This window comes from Carassius auratus, chromosome 7 (genome assembly GCF_003368295.1).
Source record: "Carassius auratus strain Wakin chromosome 7, ASM336829v1, whole genome shotgun sequence".
NCBI classification, from domain to species: domain Eukaryota; kingdom Metazoa; phylum Chordata; class Actinopteri; order Cypriniformes; family Cyprinidae; genus Carassius; species Carassius auratus.
This window is the reverse complement of record NC_039249.1, coordinates 8,354,826-8,374,566: the sequence shown is the minus strand read 5'-3', so window position 1 is coordinate 8,374,566 and position 19,741 is coordinate 8,354,826. Positions and strand designations below refer to the sequence as shown.

The window sequence follows — 19,741 nt, the reverse complement described above, 5'->3', positions numbered from 1 at the left end:
TCAGTCCGATGCGAAAGAGCATAAAAGAGAAGAAAAGCAGTAGAGAGTCATGGCCGTGCATTATTAAGAGTTATATATCGTAGAGCAACAGTCTGTGTGTGAAGAGGACAGGCAGTGCGCGCTGGCGGAGCTGCAACAGCGGACTGACGCGAAGTTTCAGAAAGTTTAATTACAGCAGACAGGGAACTCAACTTCAGGCAGAAGCTCCGCCCCCTGACAGTGACGTCCCGCCCCATCCGCGTTCGGATTGGTCCATGAGATCTAAGTAAATAGATCCTCGCAGCGTCATTGGTTACTGATTCTGCCAGTCTGGTAAAAGGGCTGGAACAGTGCACGTGGTCCCAGATCTTTTGCCAACTTCGCAATTTTGTTGCTTTTCATACTACCCATGCAACCTTTTCTACCAAAAGCAACAAGCAACAAATTTAGCTATTTTTAATAAGTGACTTAAACAATAAAAAGGCACTTTTTTATTTTTATCTAAATTACACAAAAAGAGAAAACAAAGATGACTAGCAGTACACATATCACATGAATTAAGTTATTGCTATTTGCAATTGTTCAATTTAATAATAATAAAAACAACAACTGAATAAATGATGTTTCATTATGACACCTTGTTAGTAGATTGTACCTGTGATTGTTGGTACACTGTAAAAAAATATATAGAAAAATGGAAAAGTTAGTAATTTTCCAGGACATTATACATCATTTGATGTAACCTGAAAACACTACATTTAAATTGCAGGGAAAACACCTGTAAATAATCAATTCAGAATCAATCCTCTCCATTAACATTGCTTTCAGATTGAGTATTAACATAGTAGACTGTGCCCTATTTTTTTTATTTATTTATTTTTTTTACAGAATTTTAGATTGTAGCATACTAACTAAATACCAATTCACCGCTTAAAACTGTAATTGTTTAGAATGTATAGTTTTACTAGTTTATAAGCTAATGATAATAATAATAAACTTAAATTGTAATAGTAAAAAATATGTAGGGTAAGTACTCAATAATCCAATGTTGTATTTAAAGATAGCTATTTATATTTTAATAATTATATTATGCATTTATATTATTTGACAAACAAATCTAAAATCTAAAATAACATGCATAATATATATATATATATATATATCATACACCATTTTGCATCGTGATTACATAATGACGTCATCACGCAAGACCAGCTAACAAGTTTCTAAAACCCAGACAACAACCCCCCCCCCCCCCTTCATTTAATATGAAATTATTCTTAAAAAATAATATTCAGTTTTGTTATGAATAGTAATAACAGCTCCAGCAAAGCAATTTGTGTTTTCATAGACTGTGCAGTTCCTTTTTAATAAAACGTCTAATAAATTTTATAACCAGTATGTTTAAATCACTTAAACACAGTCACACCAAACCTTAATGTAATTTAAGGTTAACCTGTAATTTAAAACCTCCTGCAGTCAAAATAATGACATTAATGTTATTTGCTATTGTATATTAAAGACTTCACTCAGCATGAATCTGAATAATCAAAATCAATTAGATCTAGAAATTCAAATAACATAGACCTGACAAAGACAATTTTCCATCGCTTTATCGTAAGCGAAGACTTATTGTGAATTCTTATATGACAGGATACCTTCTCCATGGCGTATGCTGGCAATGCCTGGTTGCTTTAATTGTGCCTCATCAGTTTTAGAAACAACAGATGTGATGCATTATTACTAATGTAGAGCATGTGTAGACCTGGATAACGTTATGTTTGAGTATCGCTTTAAGTACTGGATTATTATAAAATACTGAGCTATAAATGGTCATTTTGAATGTTAGATATTTATTGTTCAACGCACACAAAGCATTGATATTGTAGAGTAGGACCAATATTTTCCATAAAACCAAAAACTATGTGAGCTCGGTGCAATTCATGCAGTCTAACACAAATAGGCTTTTGCATTTGTCACAATAAATCAAGTGGCAATATGCAATAAGAAAAACAAAACAAAAATGCATTGCATAATGTTTTCTGTGATACTTTTTAAAAGTTATGCCATGCAGTTGCTCAGGTGTTGAGTCCTGGATTACACTTTATGCTAAACAATGTTTTGGTGTAAGAACAATCTACATTGCATTAATTCTGTGAATTCTCTTTCAACCAGAACTCATATATTAGCAGTCCATACCCTGAGAACGGAGCTCTTGCGAGTGGATACAGTTCATTAGAGTAGGTCAGCAGAGGCTTTAATCCTATTTCAAGTGCTTTGATTTCTCATTCCTCTTTGCCAAAGCACCACAGAAGAGTTACTGCTGCTACCCGTGGATAGCGGGGCCGCAGGCACAGCCAAGTGGCCCGTATTGAGTGACGGCCATAGCAGAATTATCTAGGCTGGATATAGCGGCGCTATGATGATATCTGAGCACAGAGATTACAGCAAAATAAGTCTCTGGTTCATTTGAAGGGGGTGTACTATTAGCAGTAATACTGCACAGAGATTTCTAATCACTGAATCACCCCGAAACACTCTATTCTCTAGCTACACTATAGCAATGCATTAAAAATATGTCTGTGTCTAAATGATTGCCTAGGTGTTCTGGGTATTTTGGGATGCTGCAAAGCAGTTTCTTCTGGATGATAACAATTACAAAAATTGCCTACTGGCCCAAGTAGTAGCAGATCCTGACCATAAATTTAGGGTCTTGTCACTAGTTTATGATAAACAAGGCTGTTGACAAAATGTTGATTGACAGTCTATTAGTACACACAACATATGGAATACACAGAATGTATCTTAGAATTAGTATTTATTGCCTCAGAAATTTTAATTAAGATTGCTACAAGTTGTGGAGAAATTCCAAATGTCATGTCTATTCTCAGAACAAACATAGAACACAACACAGCCTAACTATATAAAGGGTACCATAAAGGATTTGGGTCATTCTACTGAAACGTCTATTTTTCTGTCCCTAGCCTTTACAGGAATATTAACATTGAAAAACACATTAGGGTTACAATTTTTTGATATTTTAAAATAAAACAATGTGTTATTTAAGCAATTGAACATTCTTGCACCATAAATGTGGCGATATTTGTTTTTAATTAATTATAAAGAATCCCAAGAACCACAAAACTGCTTGCCCCCACAGCCATGTACACAGGGAAAGTGCTTTATTTTGCAGTCAAAATCAAGGGTTTCTACCATTTAAATTACAAAAATGTATTCATAACTATCGAATATATGATATAAATGGAATAATAAAATAAAATGCTCAATAAATATTATGAAATATTTAGTGAAAACAGTGGTCCCCAGGATTTGTGTCACTGGTGTTACCGTTTGGGAAAAAAACGGTCATTTAGTAATAAAAATCACACTGATGACATCACTTGACTTCTTTTCAATTATAATACATTTTCTCATTTAACTCACGATTTTATATGAAGCTTTTAGTTGACGTCACTGTTATGACCTATTTATTCTTAGGGAATTGTAAAAAAAAAAAAAACTATTATAAACATGGATTAAACTACTTAATTTAGTGCGTATGCAATGATTGACAGCATATGGTTTGATACCTTACAGCAGACATTTTGTAAAATGCTTTTTTCATGAAAATTGTCACTGGTGTTACCTTCCTTATGGGTAACACCAGTGAAGATCAGTATATCAGGTCACTTGTGATTGATTGTGTCACTGGTGTTTATTCCTTTCGAATGAAATAAATAAAACATAATCTCCTTATTTCTTGCATTTTCATTATTTTTCTGTAACTCTGACTACATGTGCTGAAAAAAATATCAAGAAAAAATATTTTTTATATTGATAAAGGTAACACCAGTGACAAAAAAAATGGTTCACGTGGTCTTGAAATAATTGCACAAAAAAAGCTAAATAGAAAAATATTTAAGCTGTCATTTACATTGCATAAAGTCAAAAGGTAATCTAATAATGTGGCCTAAGTTTAAATTTTAGAAAAATACCAAATACCAAAAGTGGACGTTTCTGTAGAATGACCCATTTATTCTTTATTAATTTGATACACTTTTATACATAAGGAAGACGTGACATGCAAACTATAGTTGCTGACCTGATGCGGACTAATATAAACACAGTTTAAACGGACTGATATTGTCTTGATCTAGAGCGAGGTTTACGTAACGTACAGTGAAAACAAGCGAGAGTCTCAAATCTGAACCATGGTTCTAAATCAGAGCTCGCTTCAGTTCCATTTCTCACCACAGGTTTACACTGGAAAAATGAGGGGCGCTGTAGAGCTCAGGAAGGATTAGGCTATGTCTGTCCTGTTTAGGATTATAATACATGCCTGCCGAAGCCATACCTTAAATTTTAATATATCCTGCTCACTTTATCATCTAAAATTGTTGTTTATGAAAAAAAGTTATTAATTCAGTTTCTATAGATCTATGTTTGGGCCTACCCCATCTGTCCTTTCAGATGAGCCACAACTGGGCAGAAGTCTTAAGAGACCACCATCAGGTGTCTCTGACATCACTGTCCTTCTTTCAGTTTAAGCGTGCGAATTTTACCTTTCAAAAAACATGAAAAAATAATTGTTTAGAAAGTTAATTGCATGCCTCAAAAATATTAGATTTATGTCGATACACAGCTGAGGATGAGCTACAGTATTGGTGATGCGTATACTTCAGCAAAGACCACTAATGGTAGCCTAATCGTGTTTAGGAGGTGAGGCTTTGTTCTGGTGGTCATCAGTAAAAGCACGATAAAATATTAAATGCATGAAAACACCAGAAGGCCTGGATCCACACTGGAAGCACCATAATGAAAGCAAGCATAAAACGTATTGTGACACCAAAAATGATGCCCATTTAGAAGGTTTCATTTTGATTTGACACTGTACAGCAGAACAAGTTCTGTGCTTCCTACACAAGACAGGAGTGTGGTCAACTGCTCCCCCTAGTAGTCAACAGAGGAATGACAAAACTCTTGCTCAGTGCCAGTGAGTTTAAAGAGCCAGTCTGTTGTTTCATTATGACATTAAGATGCTTGAGTGCCATTTACACAAACTGATTTTACAGAGACTGTTCACCCACAAATTAAATACGCATTTCTGTTGTTGTTTACTCACCGCCATGTTGCTTAAAACTTATAAATGAGGTTTAATGAGGTTTAGAACAGAAGTGGAAAGATGTAAACAACTGCTTTTTGAGCTGCTTTTATGAATACCAATTGATATCAATATCAATATTCAGTACAGTTTCACTGAACTGAATATTCAACAGCAACTTGCAAATTACATCCACACAAACAATTATCACATGTGATGAAAAATAAAAACCTCTAGAATATTGTAATATGTTGATAATACCTATTTGCGCAGATTCTGAATTTTTAACCTAGGAGTCTGTAGAAACATGTAAAACATGACAATAAATGACATTCCTAACTATTTAGATGAACATTAACTAAAGATCTGAAGAGCATTAGAAAACTGGCATACTGAAATATTGGATATAAATCTTTATTACAATAAAATTAGAATGAAACATTAAAAAAATAATAATTCCTTTACATTTTCAGTGCATACAACATTCTCAAAATTATCTCTGATGATCTCTGGGTCTGTGCATAACCCCAGACAAGAAATAAATTACTTGTCATAAAAAATGTATTTGCAAAGGCCTGCCTTTCATCCATTCATCATTCTCTCATACACATTTCATTTCATACTAATTAAATAGCCTAAAACATATTAAAGACATATTCAAAAAAATCTCTTATTAAACATCGTTCTTGAGATATACTTAGGTAGTTTTAAGTCACATCCATACTGTAATATCCTATAAAACCATGTCTACACTGGATGTGAGCGATGTATCAAAACCATTCTACTTCAACTTCTGTCTTAATAGAGCAACAGCTGAAAAAGGGTTGTGCACTATTCTGAACATCAGCTGAAAAAAAATAAAAATCTATTCTTGTATTCAATTTGAATTGAGGCCAAGATGCATGGATGTGATACATTAACACAGACTATAGACCGGAAGTCCTTCATTTTCAATGACAGCTGGTGATTTGAAATAACATTCTTTGGGTGCAGATGCCAAGCAAGCATAGAAATGCATACTAGAAACCAGCTGTACAGAGACTCAGTGACTTCCAGCCATCAAAAGTTTCTGAAAATGCAGTGTGAACTCTTTCAAGAAACAAAGTTCAGTGTAGAGACTGCATAAAAAGAAAAGAAAACAATGCCTGCGAGAGTTTAAAGTGATATAAAAGTTGATGTTCTGCTTCAAAATTTCTTGCATGAAACAAACTTGAAATCTCATCTTATTAGTTCTCACTAGAGGCTAAGCTGGACAGCAGAGGTTGATGTAAATCTCAACAGCACGGCGGATGAAGCCTCGATGGGTGATGCCAGACAGCGAGAGCAGCCAGTGTGACGTGATCTTTGAGCTTCAAAAACAATGAGGAGTCTATTAAAACTTACGAGGAGTTTCTTTTTCTCTGCACTGTGTTCCTTCATAATTACCCATGTGATCTTGTGCCATAACGAAAAAAAGTTTTAGTTGAAAGGGGGGGAAAGGTTTTGATGCAGCCAAGACACACAGCAAGTCGTCTCCAGTGAAGCCGAGTGGGGAAATAAAACGAGGTTGTTTTTTTCAGCATTATTAAAAGATGCAATTTGTTTTGACAGGTTTCTGGCACATTCTCCGCCTGACAATAAATCAAATATATGTTTTTGGCTTCTCACATCCCTGAGGGCGATTCAAAGTCCTTTACAGTTTGAGAGAAGAGGTGTCAGTGATGATTAGCCCCGCCTCCTCCTCCACAGCCATTGGTCACTTTCCCATGTCCGTCATTGTCCTCAGTTACACTGGTTTCCCCGTCCTCTTCCTCATTGTCGCTTCTCTCATCTTTAGTTAACTATCAAAAAAAAATGAGGAAAGAGAGTTCAAAATGTATTTAGTCGACACAATAGCAAAAAAAGAGGCGCCTTTATTTTTAAAACAAACCTGAGAATGAAAAATTGTGTTTACCCAAGCAAATCATCCCTTTGGAGAAGCCTAAAACATGCGCCAAATTAGTTGCTTACAGATGTGAATATTCAAGCAGACGATTTAAGTTCATAAAAGGGCAGAGTTAAAAAATAATAACCATTCATATTCAGCACAACAGCTAAAACAATTCGAGAAAGAATTTGAGTGGTGTTTATCCATGCAAAACTATGCTTCTGTGTGGTTGCTAAATGGATGAGTGGTTTTCACAAGCAAGTTTGTTTAATATCACTAATCCAAAGTATGATCCGTATACAAGCAGCAGGTTTACTGGCCCTTAGCTTAGACAACATTTAATAATCAAACAATAAACACGCCAATCTTTGAACTTGATGTACTTCAGAAAGCCAAAATCGAAGACATCTGAAAATACGGCCGGCCTTGAAACATTAACCTAACGAGCCATTTGTAGAAACCAGACACGCAGATACACAATCCATCATAGCATAGCAAATGAATCCGAACAGTCTGATGTGCACTAAATCACGACTAATTAGGTCCCTTTGAGCAACAGGCTGCAGGTACGTGGAGCAGGGAAGCGATTGAATCTGGCATCCCTCATCCGCTGCGCATTTGTGAGAGATCATGTACGCTGCCAGTGCAATCACTCTCAAATTATGACTCACCTATTTCAATAGACCGAGCTGGAGTGAAAACAATAGAGCACTAACTACAGGCTGGCAGGGCTTATTTTAATCAGAATGCCAGTGTAATTGGAAATAACAGAACAACGGCACAGACCTGGATCACTCGGTCACCGCTACAAGCTTGTGATGTGGTTTCAGTTTAGAGTATAATTCACGCAGGGTGGCTTTGTCTATAACTGATATTATATGCATCTTTGTTTGAGTGTGTTTTGTATGAATCAAGCCAGTGTTTCCTACAGGAGTCTGCTGCTGTTGCAACAGGGAGCTCTGACCTGAACCATAACAACACTATTTGTCACATACCAAAAACATTAACACTTTTATTCAACAAGTATGTATTAAATTGATCGAAAGTGACAGTAAACATATTTATAATGTTTAAAAAGAATCATATTTCATATGAATGCTTCTTCTGAACTTTCTATTCAACAAAGAATCTCAAATATATTATATATATATATAGGTATATATTTTGAAATATCTTTTAACTGAGCAATAACAATTGTTAATCAAAATAAATATATTCTATATATTTTCCTAATGATGCACTTGAATTGTGATTCAGGAATCACTGCATTAATGTTTCATGTCAAAGCCATGAAATTTCATGACACGCAGAATGCAGGAATTTCTTCCTGAAATAAGAAAATGTGACTCAAGAACTCATTTATTGTTTCAAATGAATTGTTTTTGCTTTAGATAACCATTTGTAAGGTGATTAAGCTTTATATTATGATTTTTATGCAAATGAGTTTTTGTTCAAGATACAAGGCATTTATAGCCTAAATACAAATGTGTTCATGTGCTTTACCAACCAACCCCCACTGGCATAACCAGCATTACAGGATGGTTAACTAGACCAATAAAAGTAGGGCATATAAGGGTGACAATAAATGAAAACTGTGCCATAACTGAAACTCTTCCGGCTCACAAGACAGTGTAAACAAATAGACTATGCTTCTTTAAAACAGCTTTAGTCAGAAATTCATAAAATGAAATAGTTCAGTTCATCCAGGACTTTCCGACTGCACAACTGCCAGAGTTTTATGACTTGTTAAAAGCATACAATGTGGGTTGTGTCTGTTTATATGATTGATTACTAGCCCGAGGTGGTAAGGTAACAGCATTAATGGTATTTGTTAGTAACATATGACCTACGGGCTGAATAAAAGCACTTCATTACACTTATTTTTGAGTCATTCAGATTCACTACGCATGCAACCATTTTATAAATGATTGCATAATGTATTCAGGGCCTTTCACACATTGCATAACCCTGGGTTAATGTCGTTTTAACCTCGGGTAAAGCAGTGTTTCAGACTTATAATTTGATAAGTTGTTAGCAATGCTTTTAAGCCTCAGTTATGAAGATCTACTCCAACGATCTGTGGTGCCAAAAAAATACAATTATAGAGAATGTTACAGTGAGTAGTTTAGAAACAGACAAGAGATCATCAACTGCTTCACTGCTTTCTTCATTAAATATTCATGAGATTTGCACATTCAAATGTGCAAATGAACGGGCAAACAAAAACACAAGTCACCTATTTCTCCAATCGATGTTATTAAACATAAATATGCAAAAAGAAAGTTAACCCAGGGTTTACAAATGTACAGTGAGAAATCTACCCAAAATTATTTGCTAACCCAATGTAACGTGAGACCATTCGAACAAGACAATTTGAAAAAGAAAAATGAAGTAATTCCCAAATATAAAAGAAGAACTTACACTTCCAAAAAGGAACATCTTCACCATGCGTAGAATAAGATATGCCCAGAATATGTGCAGCATCAACAGGATGACAAGCATGAAGTTAAAAAAGTAATATCCAAAGAATGGCGGGTAATAGTCGGGAGGATAAACCCACGTGCAGTGAATGATCCTGGAATAAATATGCATGAGACCGACACAGTTTTTAAACAAATAATGCATGCACGTTATGTAAAACTCTTTATCAGAGTTTGAAAATAATAGTCACACACATTATTCTCACCAGAATGGAAAGATTATGAGTCGTGTGACTATGAAGACAGCAGCAAATACCACAAAGATGCCATTGCATGTGCTTTCCCATTTGGCATAGTTGAAGATCTTAGCAGACTGAGGAGAAATAACACAAAAAAATAAAAAAACAGGTGGAGTTCATACAGTGTCAACCAGGGTTTTTACAGTTAACTAAAAATATATAATCTTTTATTATTAGAAATAAAATAAACTTTTTTTTTTTTTGTATCTTAGCTCATTTGATTTAGTTTAACTATGTACTACGATAACTAAAACTAAACCTAAAATGTTTATACTATTGAAATAATATAAATATATAGCCATATTTAAAACAAACAAAAACTAGTATAAAATAATTTCAACCAAATTTTTTTATGAAAACTGAATTCTTTTGAGTGACATATTGGAAGATTTGTCTCTTTTTAAATAACCAGTAGCTCATTCTCATAATGTCTCCATCTAGAGCATATATTTATACTAAAGTTGTATTTTGCCTGAGAGCAAGGTGAGACATTTTTGACATTTCACAAAGGGTTCTTTGTGGCGAAAGAAGGTTCTTCAAAATATAAAAAGGTAAGAAAGAGATGGTTCTTTAAAGACCCTTAGACTGAATAGTTTTTTTGTGGAACCAAAAATGGTTCTTCTGTGGCACTGATGTGCTGGAGCATTAGAAGCCCCTTTATTTTTAAAAGTGTAAATGGTTAAAAACATAATAAAGAATGATATTTAATGTAACAAATAAAATATTTAATGTATAATTAACCTCTAAAAGAATGTCAGAGGAATCGTGAATGAGCATGACTAGGGTCCCGACCCGGATGTAGTTCCCACACCAGGAGAAAGCCAACAGTGTCAGTGTGGCCCAATGATGGATGATCTGCTCTTTAAAGTCCTGAAATAAATATATACCAGAAACATTCACGGAAAGTCTTCAACAATCATTCTCAGTGACAGAGAAAATGTAGATGAGATAAAAACAAAAAAATCTGGTTTTAAATGATCGATAACGATAGCTTTCATTGTGTAAATAATGATCAGATGTTTATTTCAGGTCTTGTGATAAATGGTTAAGCTCAGACGAAACGGTTTGAAATATAATTTAAAAGATTTCATGTAGTTAAAAGATGGTGTGATGTCACATGATCCTTACCTTTCGTTTGATGTCGAAGGTTATTCTGAACACTAGCGACAAATAGAAGCCCATCTCCAAAATATAATACCAGTACTGAGACTCCAGCATGGACTGCAGGAGCAAAAACACAGCAATAAGATCTCAGAGACATGCACATTAACAAGAGATGACCACGTTACATTTTTATGATGGAAAAAGTAAAAGACTCTGATTGATCCGAGCTATAACCCAATGTGAATTTGATGCAATTCATTGTTCTTTGACACGGCGGGAGTTTGAAGATGGCTCTTTTTTTTGGAGTGATTATTTTAGGTTTTGACTGCCAATCTGAATGACATCACTGTTCTTTTGATTGCAACCTGGAACGCACATAACGAGTGTGAACGGTTCCAAAATAAACCTTCAGCTGGGCCAAAAAAAGACATCTTTCTTCTAAATATGGCCATGTTTGATTTGGAACTATAGCGTGAGCCTTATTATTGGCCTTATTTATTAGCCGTGCCATAAATTTGAGTGTTGCGTGAACCCTTTATCGGCGCCGGGTCAAAGTGAACAATATCTCGCCTGCTCTTATTAGTGCAGATGATAGGAACGATAAAATATCCCTTGGAACAAATACAAGCAAATGAAAGATCTGAAGACTGGAACATACCTGTCTGGGATAGCCATTCCACACCTCCCGCAAATTATAAAACCAGGGTTTCTGTCATAAACAGACAAATCAATATTCAACTTTATGGAACACAGAACATTGGCTTTTTACTTATTTATGACAGTTTTTGGATCTGCAAGGTGGCTGTGTTCTAAAACCTACTATGCTGCCTACTTAGGCGTCGTTTTAAGGCATCACAGGCACAATCCAAACACGAAGACTTCTAAACACTTGTGGAAATCCCATAATGCAGTGGTTCTCAAAAAAGGGGCCTCTGCAGATTTCCAAGGGGGCCTCAAGATAACTTAAATTAAAATAAAAAATATTATATTTTCTGTTCAAGAACCGGGGTTCCTACGGTCTTTGAAAATGGATATCCGAGGAGACCTCATTTTAAAAGTGTGATTTTTTTTAGACCTGGAAAAGTCCAAAGTCAAACACACACACAAAAATAGAAAGAACAAATATGTTTTAAACCCTTATCTTTAAATCAAATTGGCTGGAAAAGTCATGTAAATTCATAGCTTAAAGAGATAATTAAGAGTGTTTTAAGGGCTTAGTTATGACATTTAATTATTTTAATTATTAAAATTGAAATAACTTTTTTTAGATTTACAGAAACAATGAGTAAATTTTAAAACTAGGTCGAGGGGGCCTTCAGATATTATGGATAATAGAGTCATAAAGACTGAGAACACTCTGTATTTCGCACAGTGCTCATCTGTCAGAGCAGAGGTTACAAATACATCAGATTTCGATCACAGACCAGCTTCAGTGGCCAAAATCATGTCAATCATCAGAACAGGAAAACAGGCATCGTTTTCACATGTGTCTTACTTCAGCCATGCAGAAGGATATGTTAAAGAAGAGGATAAACTCACATCATACAGGGCTATGATTCCACCAATGAATGCTGCCAGATAAAACACCATTCGCCAGCTACAGAGACAATCCAACAGAGATGTGATCAGGGATTACATTCAGATCAAAACAACTAGTCAACACTAGTCTTCACAGCACAAGCAGACAGCAACAAGTTAGAAACCACTTGGGTATTATGACTGCTGCAGTGCGTTGTGAGTATGTATAACAGTGTTTTATAGCAAACATGAAACATTTGTTAATTACATGAAAAAGTGAACAATATTTCTATAGAATTGAATAATCTTGGTTAAATGTCAATCTTAACATTTACTACTGCATTTTTATGATCATAAATTGTAGTTAAAACACTGAACTAACATGAACATTGTTATTAACTAATATTAACAAAGGTCAATAAATGGTGTAAACATGCTATTGCTTCACTGTTGGTTAATGGTAGTAGTTAATGCATTCAAATGAATGTTACAAAATGGGAACCTACTGTAAAGTGTTTTACAGCTTTATAAAATAAACACAAAATACAAATAAAATAACATGTAATATATAAATAATAAATATTATACAATAAAATGAATTATTTACCTATGTGCTTTCTAATGTTTATGCATTTAGCACTGGACAATTTAATTAAAAAACGTTGCATCCACCATTTACATTTTACAAACTTATGCATTCCCTGAGAACCAAACCCATTTTTTATTATTATTATTATTATTATTTAGTTAGTAAGTTAACAGGGAGATTGTACATTAATAAAGCATTCCTGTAAATGTACCAGAATTAGCCAAAGGCTATTTTTCATCCGTAGTCCCTGGACAAGATGTTACAAATCACCCTAAAAGAAAACTGAATTAAAAATACATACTAGAAAATTTTACCAAATCATGCAGTAGTCTCTTAAAAACAAAAGAGTCAAATAAAGACAATGGAAACAAGATACAAACAATAAAATGATAGTTGGTGTTGACAAATCTGAGTACTAATTAATCCACTCTTCAACTGAACCCTAAATAAAGGATATGTGACTAGAGCTCCATGAGCTTGCCATCGCTAAAGCTATGCTGTTTGTGCCGAGTTACAAGAACACTATCATCATTATTTGATAATATCTGACTACAGAATGCAGTATTTGACCAATCAGAATTCTAGACAGACTTGTAATAAGTCATATTACATGCATATTTCATACCTGGCCTCTCTGAATTTTTTCAGAACCCCAGGTCGGTCCTGGTTTCGTCTCCTTCTGAACCAGCGCTCCACTTGTCTACTGGACCAGCTGCATTTTTTGCACAGGCCATCAATATCTGCCTGATAAGAGATGAAAGAGAGCAGGAGAGTAGGTTGAGATATATTGTAGATGATCTTTTGTTAGAAAAGAAGCACTTTGATTTTAGTATAACAGTTTATGCTTTATAATTCTGGTTTTATTTTACCAAATGTTACCAAAATAAATCAATAAATAAATTCCTAGATTTGCCAGATTTACTGAAACATTTTCAAGTGTCTCAAATTTACAAAGGGAGTACACAATTGAATAAATATTCAAGTAATAAAATTCATTATCTACAAATATATTTAGGCTAAATATATATATAAATATGTGATCTAGATGGATCTTAGTTCAATTAAAGTTTCCAAAGAAATTTTGTAGAAAATCTTGTCTTAAAGTGCCCCTATTATGTATTTTTGAAACTTAGCTTTCATGCATTAACACAGCTAGTGATGCAAGTGATGAAAACCTCCTGCAAAGTTTTAAATCTGAAAGTTCACCGTGTATAAAGTTATTGTCTCTCAAAAGAGAGAGTCGACACTGAATAATTTAAATGAGTCGATTTCAAAATGAATACCAAGCCATTTCATGCTGATGTCATCATGAAACGTTAGCATACTCCCCACACACTTGTTGGTCTTTTCACATTGGTCTGAATGAAAATGCAAATTCAGTCTTTGCCACTAGGTGGCGCTTTTGGAGCGGTAAAAATTGTGGTTTCCCCGGTAATGCTGTACACAAAGCTGCACTGCGCCCACAAGCGATGCTTTATCAGGTTTTACGGGCAAAATGACATTAAAATGAGACCAATCGGACCAATCACAGCAGATTAGCATCACGCAAAGGGGAGGTTTGGAAAAATGAATCTTTGAACTAATCGTTCAACATTGAGCAAGTAAGGTAAAAATAAATGCATGTTTTTTTACATTGAATGCTTGTCAACCTGTTGTTGGGGACTCCTAAAACCAAAATATGAACCTTTCATTAACCATAATTTAACTTTAATGTCTAAAACGGTGACCAAGCCAAAGATGACTTTGAATATGATGTGGATCTGTGATATTGTTGAGTGAGAGTAAAAGATGTTACCTGTCCTGGATGTTTTGATTTTGTAATGAAATAATGTTCAAGAACATAATTGTGCTCCGCTTTGTATCTGGTTTTCTCTGTAACGCCAAGCAAAGCTGCGAGCGGTGTTGCTATCAACCTAAAAAGACAGACGGTAGATTTAGATTGTTAACATTTTTGATTATATGCAATTCTCTACATTGAGTTCCAAGTATAAATCATCCCTTAAGAATGTTTACACCCTCCATCGTGTGAAGCAAAATTTTATTTCATATATCGGTTTTGTGAGGATCTTACCGAAAAAATACTCCAGTAATGTTTATTTAAAATGTCATAAATATATCAAAAGGGTAATTTTATTTTAAATAAGCTTTGTAGCTTGAAAAGTTCTCCAACACTGATCACATTTATTGCAAAAAAAGATCTTTAACAAATTCTCACGCTGGCCTAATTGATCAAATTTCCATTTCTTGAAACATAGTCACAGAAATTCCTCAACTGACTCACCTTTCAAACATGTATCTGACTACAAGGAAGACCAAAGCGAATGGCACAGTGATGTAGAGGTGGGATGCCCTGGCGTAGACGAGCCCTTCCTCGTCTTTGAGATCGTCCCACGTGAGGTTCCCCGGCAGCCACAGCCGGTCCCACCACAGCCACTCACTAAACGTCCCAATCATGACGTGATCTGGTGAACACAGGCACAGTGCCGTCAGAATGAGAGCCTAAACAACTGATAAAAACATTACAAACATGCAGCTTTCTGCTTCACAAGTCATTAACTGATTGACTTGGAGTGGTGTGGTTTATCGTGATGTTTTTATCAGCTTGTTTGGACTCTCATTCTGACGGCACCCATTCACTTTACATTGCTGTGGAAGTAATGCAATGATACATTTCTCCAAATCAGTTCTGATGAAGAAATAAACTCATCTACCTTCATCTTGGATGGCCTGAGAATTAGAAAATGTTGTATATTGATGCATCTGTTTGTCTTCTTAATCTTTTTTAATAATAGATAATAGATAACCTATACATACCGTTATGTACAGTACTAAACATTTCACTGTAGCATAGTTTATAGGGAACTTATAAATATTTATTATGGATTTACAAAACAACTTCACTAACAAACACAGAGGGTAATAGTAGTATAATTGTTGTAATCTCATAATATAAAATACAATATTTTCATTGCAAAAGTATGATAAACATTTATGCACTAAACAGAGAATTTGTAAGTCATTTAAATGCAGAATTAAATGAGTCAGCATTTGTGAAATAAAACAAAAGGCTTACTCAGCGCTGTGGATTTGAAAACCAAAACTTTCATTTATGTTTTAAAGGATTCTCCTGCATTTAAACCTTCAACAAATCTTCAATGAAAGTACTATTTTAATGATATAAAAAATAAAAAAATAAGGTAAATAGTTAATTCTGTAGCTGTGCTATATGATCCGTTTCTGAGCCTTAACAAATGATTCACAAAATGTGTTGAGTGTTGATGACTAAACAGCTCTGCTGTTACTAAAAACAGTGTTTGATAGGGGCGATGCTGACCTGGGGCAAAACCACAAGCTTGTGCACCTGCACACACCTGATCTGGGAATACAAGTATAGAGCTGGTGTGAATCTACATGTTATTTCGTTGATTTCAGATCCATTTAGTTAATTACACATTAACAGCACTCCACACCCAAGTTAAGTACCATCCAAATATTAGCTTTCATATACAAGGAAACAAATTCTCTATAGATGGAACTATTAGTCAGATTACCACAAGCGAAGGTATGTCACAGACTGAAAAATAACGTAATCCTGGGTTATCTTAGTTCAAGTTTCACACGGTCTAAACTGGGCTATTAATCTATCCTGCAAAGCAGGTTTTGAGATATTAAACTGTGCAGTAAAATATCTGCATATGTACCTGACAAATGACATCACAAAACTTGGCCAATTGAAAGGAAATCAAGTAGGTTATACAAGGATTTGTAGTGTGATGCATCTCTTTGCCCCAACAACTTAATTTTGTAATAAATTTAAAATTAACATTAATGTCCAAAAAAAAAAAATGTATATATATATATATATATATATATATATATATATATATATATATATATACACACACACACACACACACACACATACATATATATATATATATATATATATATATATATAAACGTAAATATATAGCAATATGAAAGGGCAGTAAATTCAACTCACACACACACACATAATGAGAACCACCAGAACACCATGTCAACTGAACATTACAAAGAGCTCATAGTCTGTTTGAACAAGAACAAGCCTCCACGTGTACAGATCACACAGAATTATCATCACCCATCCCTTCAACCTCATTACCTCCACACTATCTTCTTTCTTAACCATTTCTGATAACAAGAAACTATAGGATAGCTGAACGCAATAGTTCCAATTCAAGAACTGATTAACATTAGCACATAAAAAAAATGTTCACCTTAGCACTACAACACAAGTCGCAATTTCTAAGACACATTTCAACAAATACAACACGCTCATTTCAACGCTTAAAGACTCAGAGAGAACATGATGTTTGGCAGTGGCTACTCTAGTTCTTCTACTTTGAGAAGCAATCTATATCTTACATTTTCACACTAACAAAAGCATCTTGATTAAAATTTTTTAAAAATGTAATTAAATTTTGATTGAGTTTCAGGAACAGCAAGAAGAAAGAAATTTATAATTTCAAAGCAAAGAAGCATTAATCTACTTATGAACGATGATATGAAAAATGAACCCTGAAGCCTCTCAAAATGCTAAAAAAAAATAATATTTTATAAAAGTCCTATTTTCTTTCTCCATTGTTTTGTTTAAAACTCAAAACAATGACTGCAGAATTGGTGTAGTGACATTGCAAGCCTAAACATTTAATAAGATTAGAATAAGCAATAGAGTTTAAAGTAAAGAGATGTTTATCTACTAATTAATTATAAGACAAAACAAACCCTGAAGCTTCTCAAATGCCTAAAAACCAATATGAAAACCTGAAATTGACAGCATCTTCCAGTCTTAAAATGCAAAAGCTCAAACAAAATCTCAAAGTTTCCAACATGCTTTACTTTCCAAGCATAAAAAGTCCTCCTCATTTTCTCCATTCGTCTGGTTCACAAATGACTACTACAGGTTATTCACATTGCAAACATACTGAATAAGAAGAAACCGTTTAAGAGATCAGAAAAACCAACAGACCAAAGCAAAGAGACGTTAATATACTTATAGTTTCCTATAAAAAAATAAAAAAAAACCTGTAGAAGTAATATACGTTCCCGTCTGACAATCCAAAAGTTAGAAAAATAAAAGTTTCCACTTGCTTTATTTTTCATTAGTCACTTTCCGAACATAAAAGTCCTCCTTAAAACTCAAATCAATGAATGAATGAATGAAGTTAATTAAAAACGCCCACAAAAACATAAATCTGGAATCAATAGCACCATTCAGTCATAAAACTCGAAAAAGACAAGTTTCCACAAGCTCTACTTTTTTTATTATTGAAACTTTCCAAACATCTTTCATAAAAGTAACATTTTTTTTTTTTTTACGTTTGCCTTGTTTAAAACTCAAGAAAATGACTGCAAAATGAGTTTCAAGTCACATTGCAAACATACTAACAAGAAGAATCAATTTAATACTAACAGTTTCCCAAAATGCCCAAAAAACTATTTAAAAAAATAAGTAAAACTTTGAATTAATAGAACTGTCCTTTCTTAAAACTCAAAAGAGCAGGTTTCCACAAGCTCTGCTTTTCAGTAGAGAAACTTTCTTATTTTCTCCATCCGTTTTGTTTAAAACTCAGATTGCATTGGCCAAGTCAGTCGCTGGCATTGCATTATTTCACCCAAGGTCAAGTAAAGCGGCACGCTTACCTCTGCTTCCTGTCAGCGGTTGAGCAGGTGAATGGTGCTGACGGTGGGAAAGTGTGTAACATGACAGCACGGCTGCGCTGGAGGCCCATGGGAACACTCTCTGTTTGAAATACTTTGCGGTCACACCCTGCCTTGTTTCCTCCCCTCCTCCTCACCTTCCTGAGGTGAACAGGCAAAAACTGCGCCCTGAGGACTCGCCTCATTTGCATTGTGCAACTGATAAGAGCTGCGAGATCAGCGGTTCACTCAGCCTGATAAGACAAAGCACAGGCCGACTGTACTCACACACCTTTAGTTATTTATAACAGTTGATCTCAACTAGTGTTACTTCAGGACACAGATTTTACACTGAACATCAAGAGGTTTGTCCTTTGGGATTCTTGATTAGTTGAACTAATTAAATGTTCTTCAGTAACATTTAATGTGAAGAGAGTCTAATTATGGAACAAGCCTGATCATGACATTAAAATGGGCAACAGCTGTGTGGTCTACTATACTGATGCCTATCCTTCTAAAAAACGGTTGGCGACAGGAATGGTTGTTGATGGAAATCAACTTGCTCTCATTAGCTGGTGATGTCATTTAAATGCTAATGAGCCAAATACCGTTTCCAAGTCAGTGGAATAAACCTGCAGTTTATTTACTACAGACATACACTTTTTTTAGTTTTGAGGTAAAAAAAAAAAAAAAAGGTTTTACCTTTTGAGCAAAAACTGAATCAGGGACCCAAGTCGAATATTAAATGAATTATTGGAAAAATATGATATTATTTAAAATGTCATGGAATGTTGCAATAATAAAGATACAATGATAAATAAAAATAAATGAGGCATGGAATTATTTCAGAGGAAAAAAAATAAAATGACAATAAATAAAACTGAAAAGTATATTTCATCATGAGAGCTGACACATTTTAGAGCATATTTCATGTCCTTTTTTAACATGACAAATAAAAGTTAAAAAGTACAGTAAGCATAAATAAGGCTCCATTTCCATTTTATGAGAATATAAATGCATTTAATGCTTTATGTTTACATTTCAATATTATTTTATTTTTTGAACATTCCATATTTCATATCGTGTGTGTGTGTGTATTTTATATATATATATATATATATATATATATATATATATATATAT

The 19,741-nt window shown here is 34.3% G+C and overlaps 1 protein-coding gene across 1 annotated transcript; it reads right to left on the bottom strand.

Moving 5' to 3' along the window:
• Positions 1-5,487: 5,487 nt before the first annotated feature.
• LOC113105753 (ceramide synthase 2-like) lies at positions 5,488-19,582 on the bottom strand. Its single transcript, XM_026267022.1, has 11 exons — positions 18,602-19,582; positions 15,198-15,378; positions 14,712-14,829; positions 13,542-13,660; positions 12,349-12,406; positions 11,468-11,518; positions 10,834-10,926; positions 10,447-10,575; positions 9,673-9,779; positions 9,408-9,561; positions 5,488-6,900 (listed from the first exon to the last, which is right to left on the bottom strand). Exons 2-11 carry the CDS (start codon positions 15,368-15,370, stop codon positions 6,775-6,777), a joined length of 1,128 nt encoding a protein of 375 aa, XP_026122807.1. The 5' UTR covers positions 15,371-15,378; positions 18,602-19,582; the 3' UTR covers positions 5,488-6,774.
• Positions 19,583-19,741: the final 159 nt, after the last annotated feature.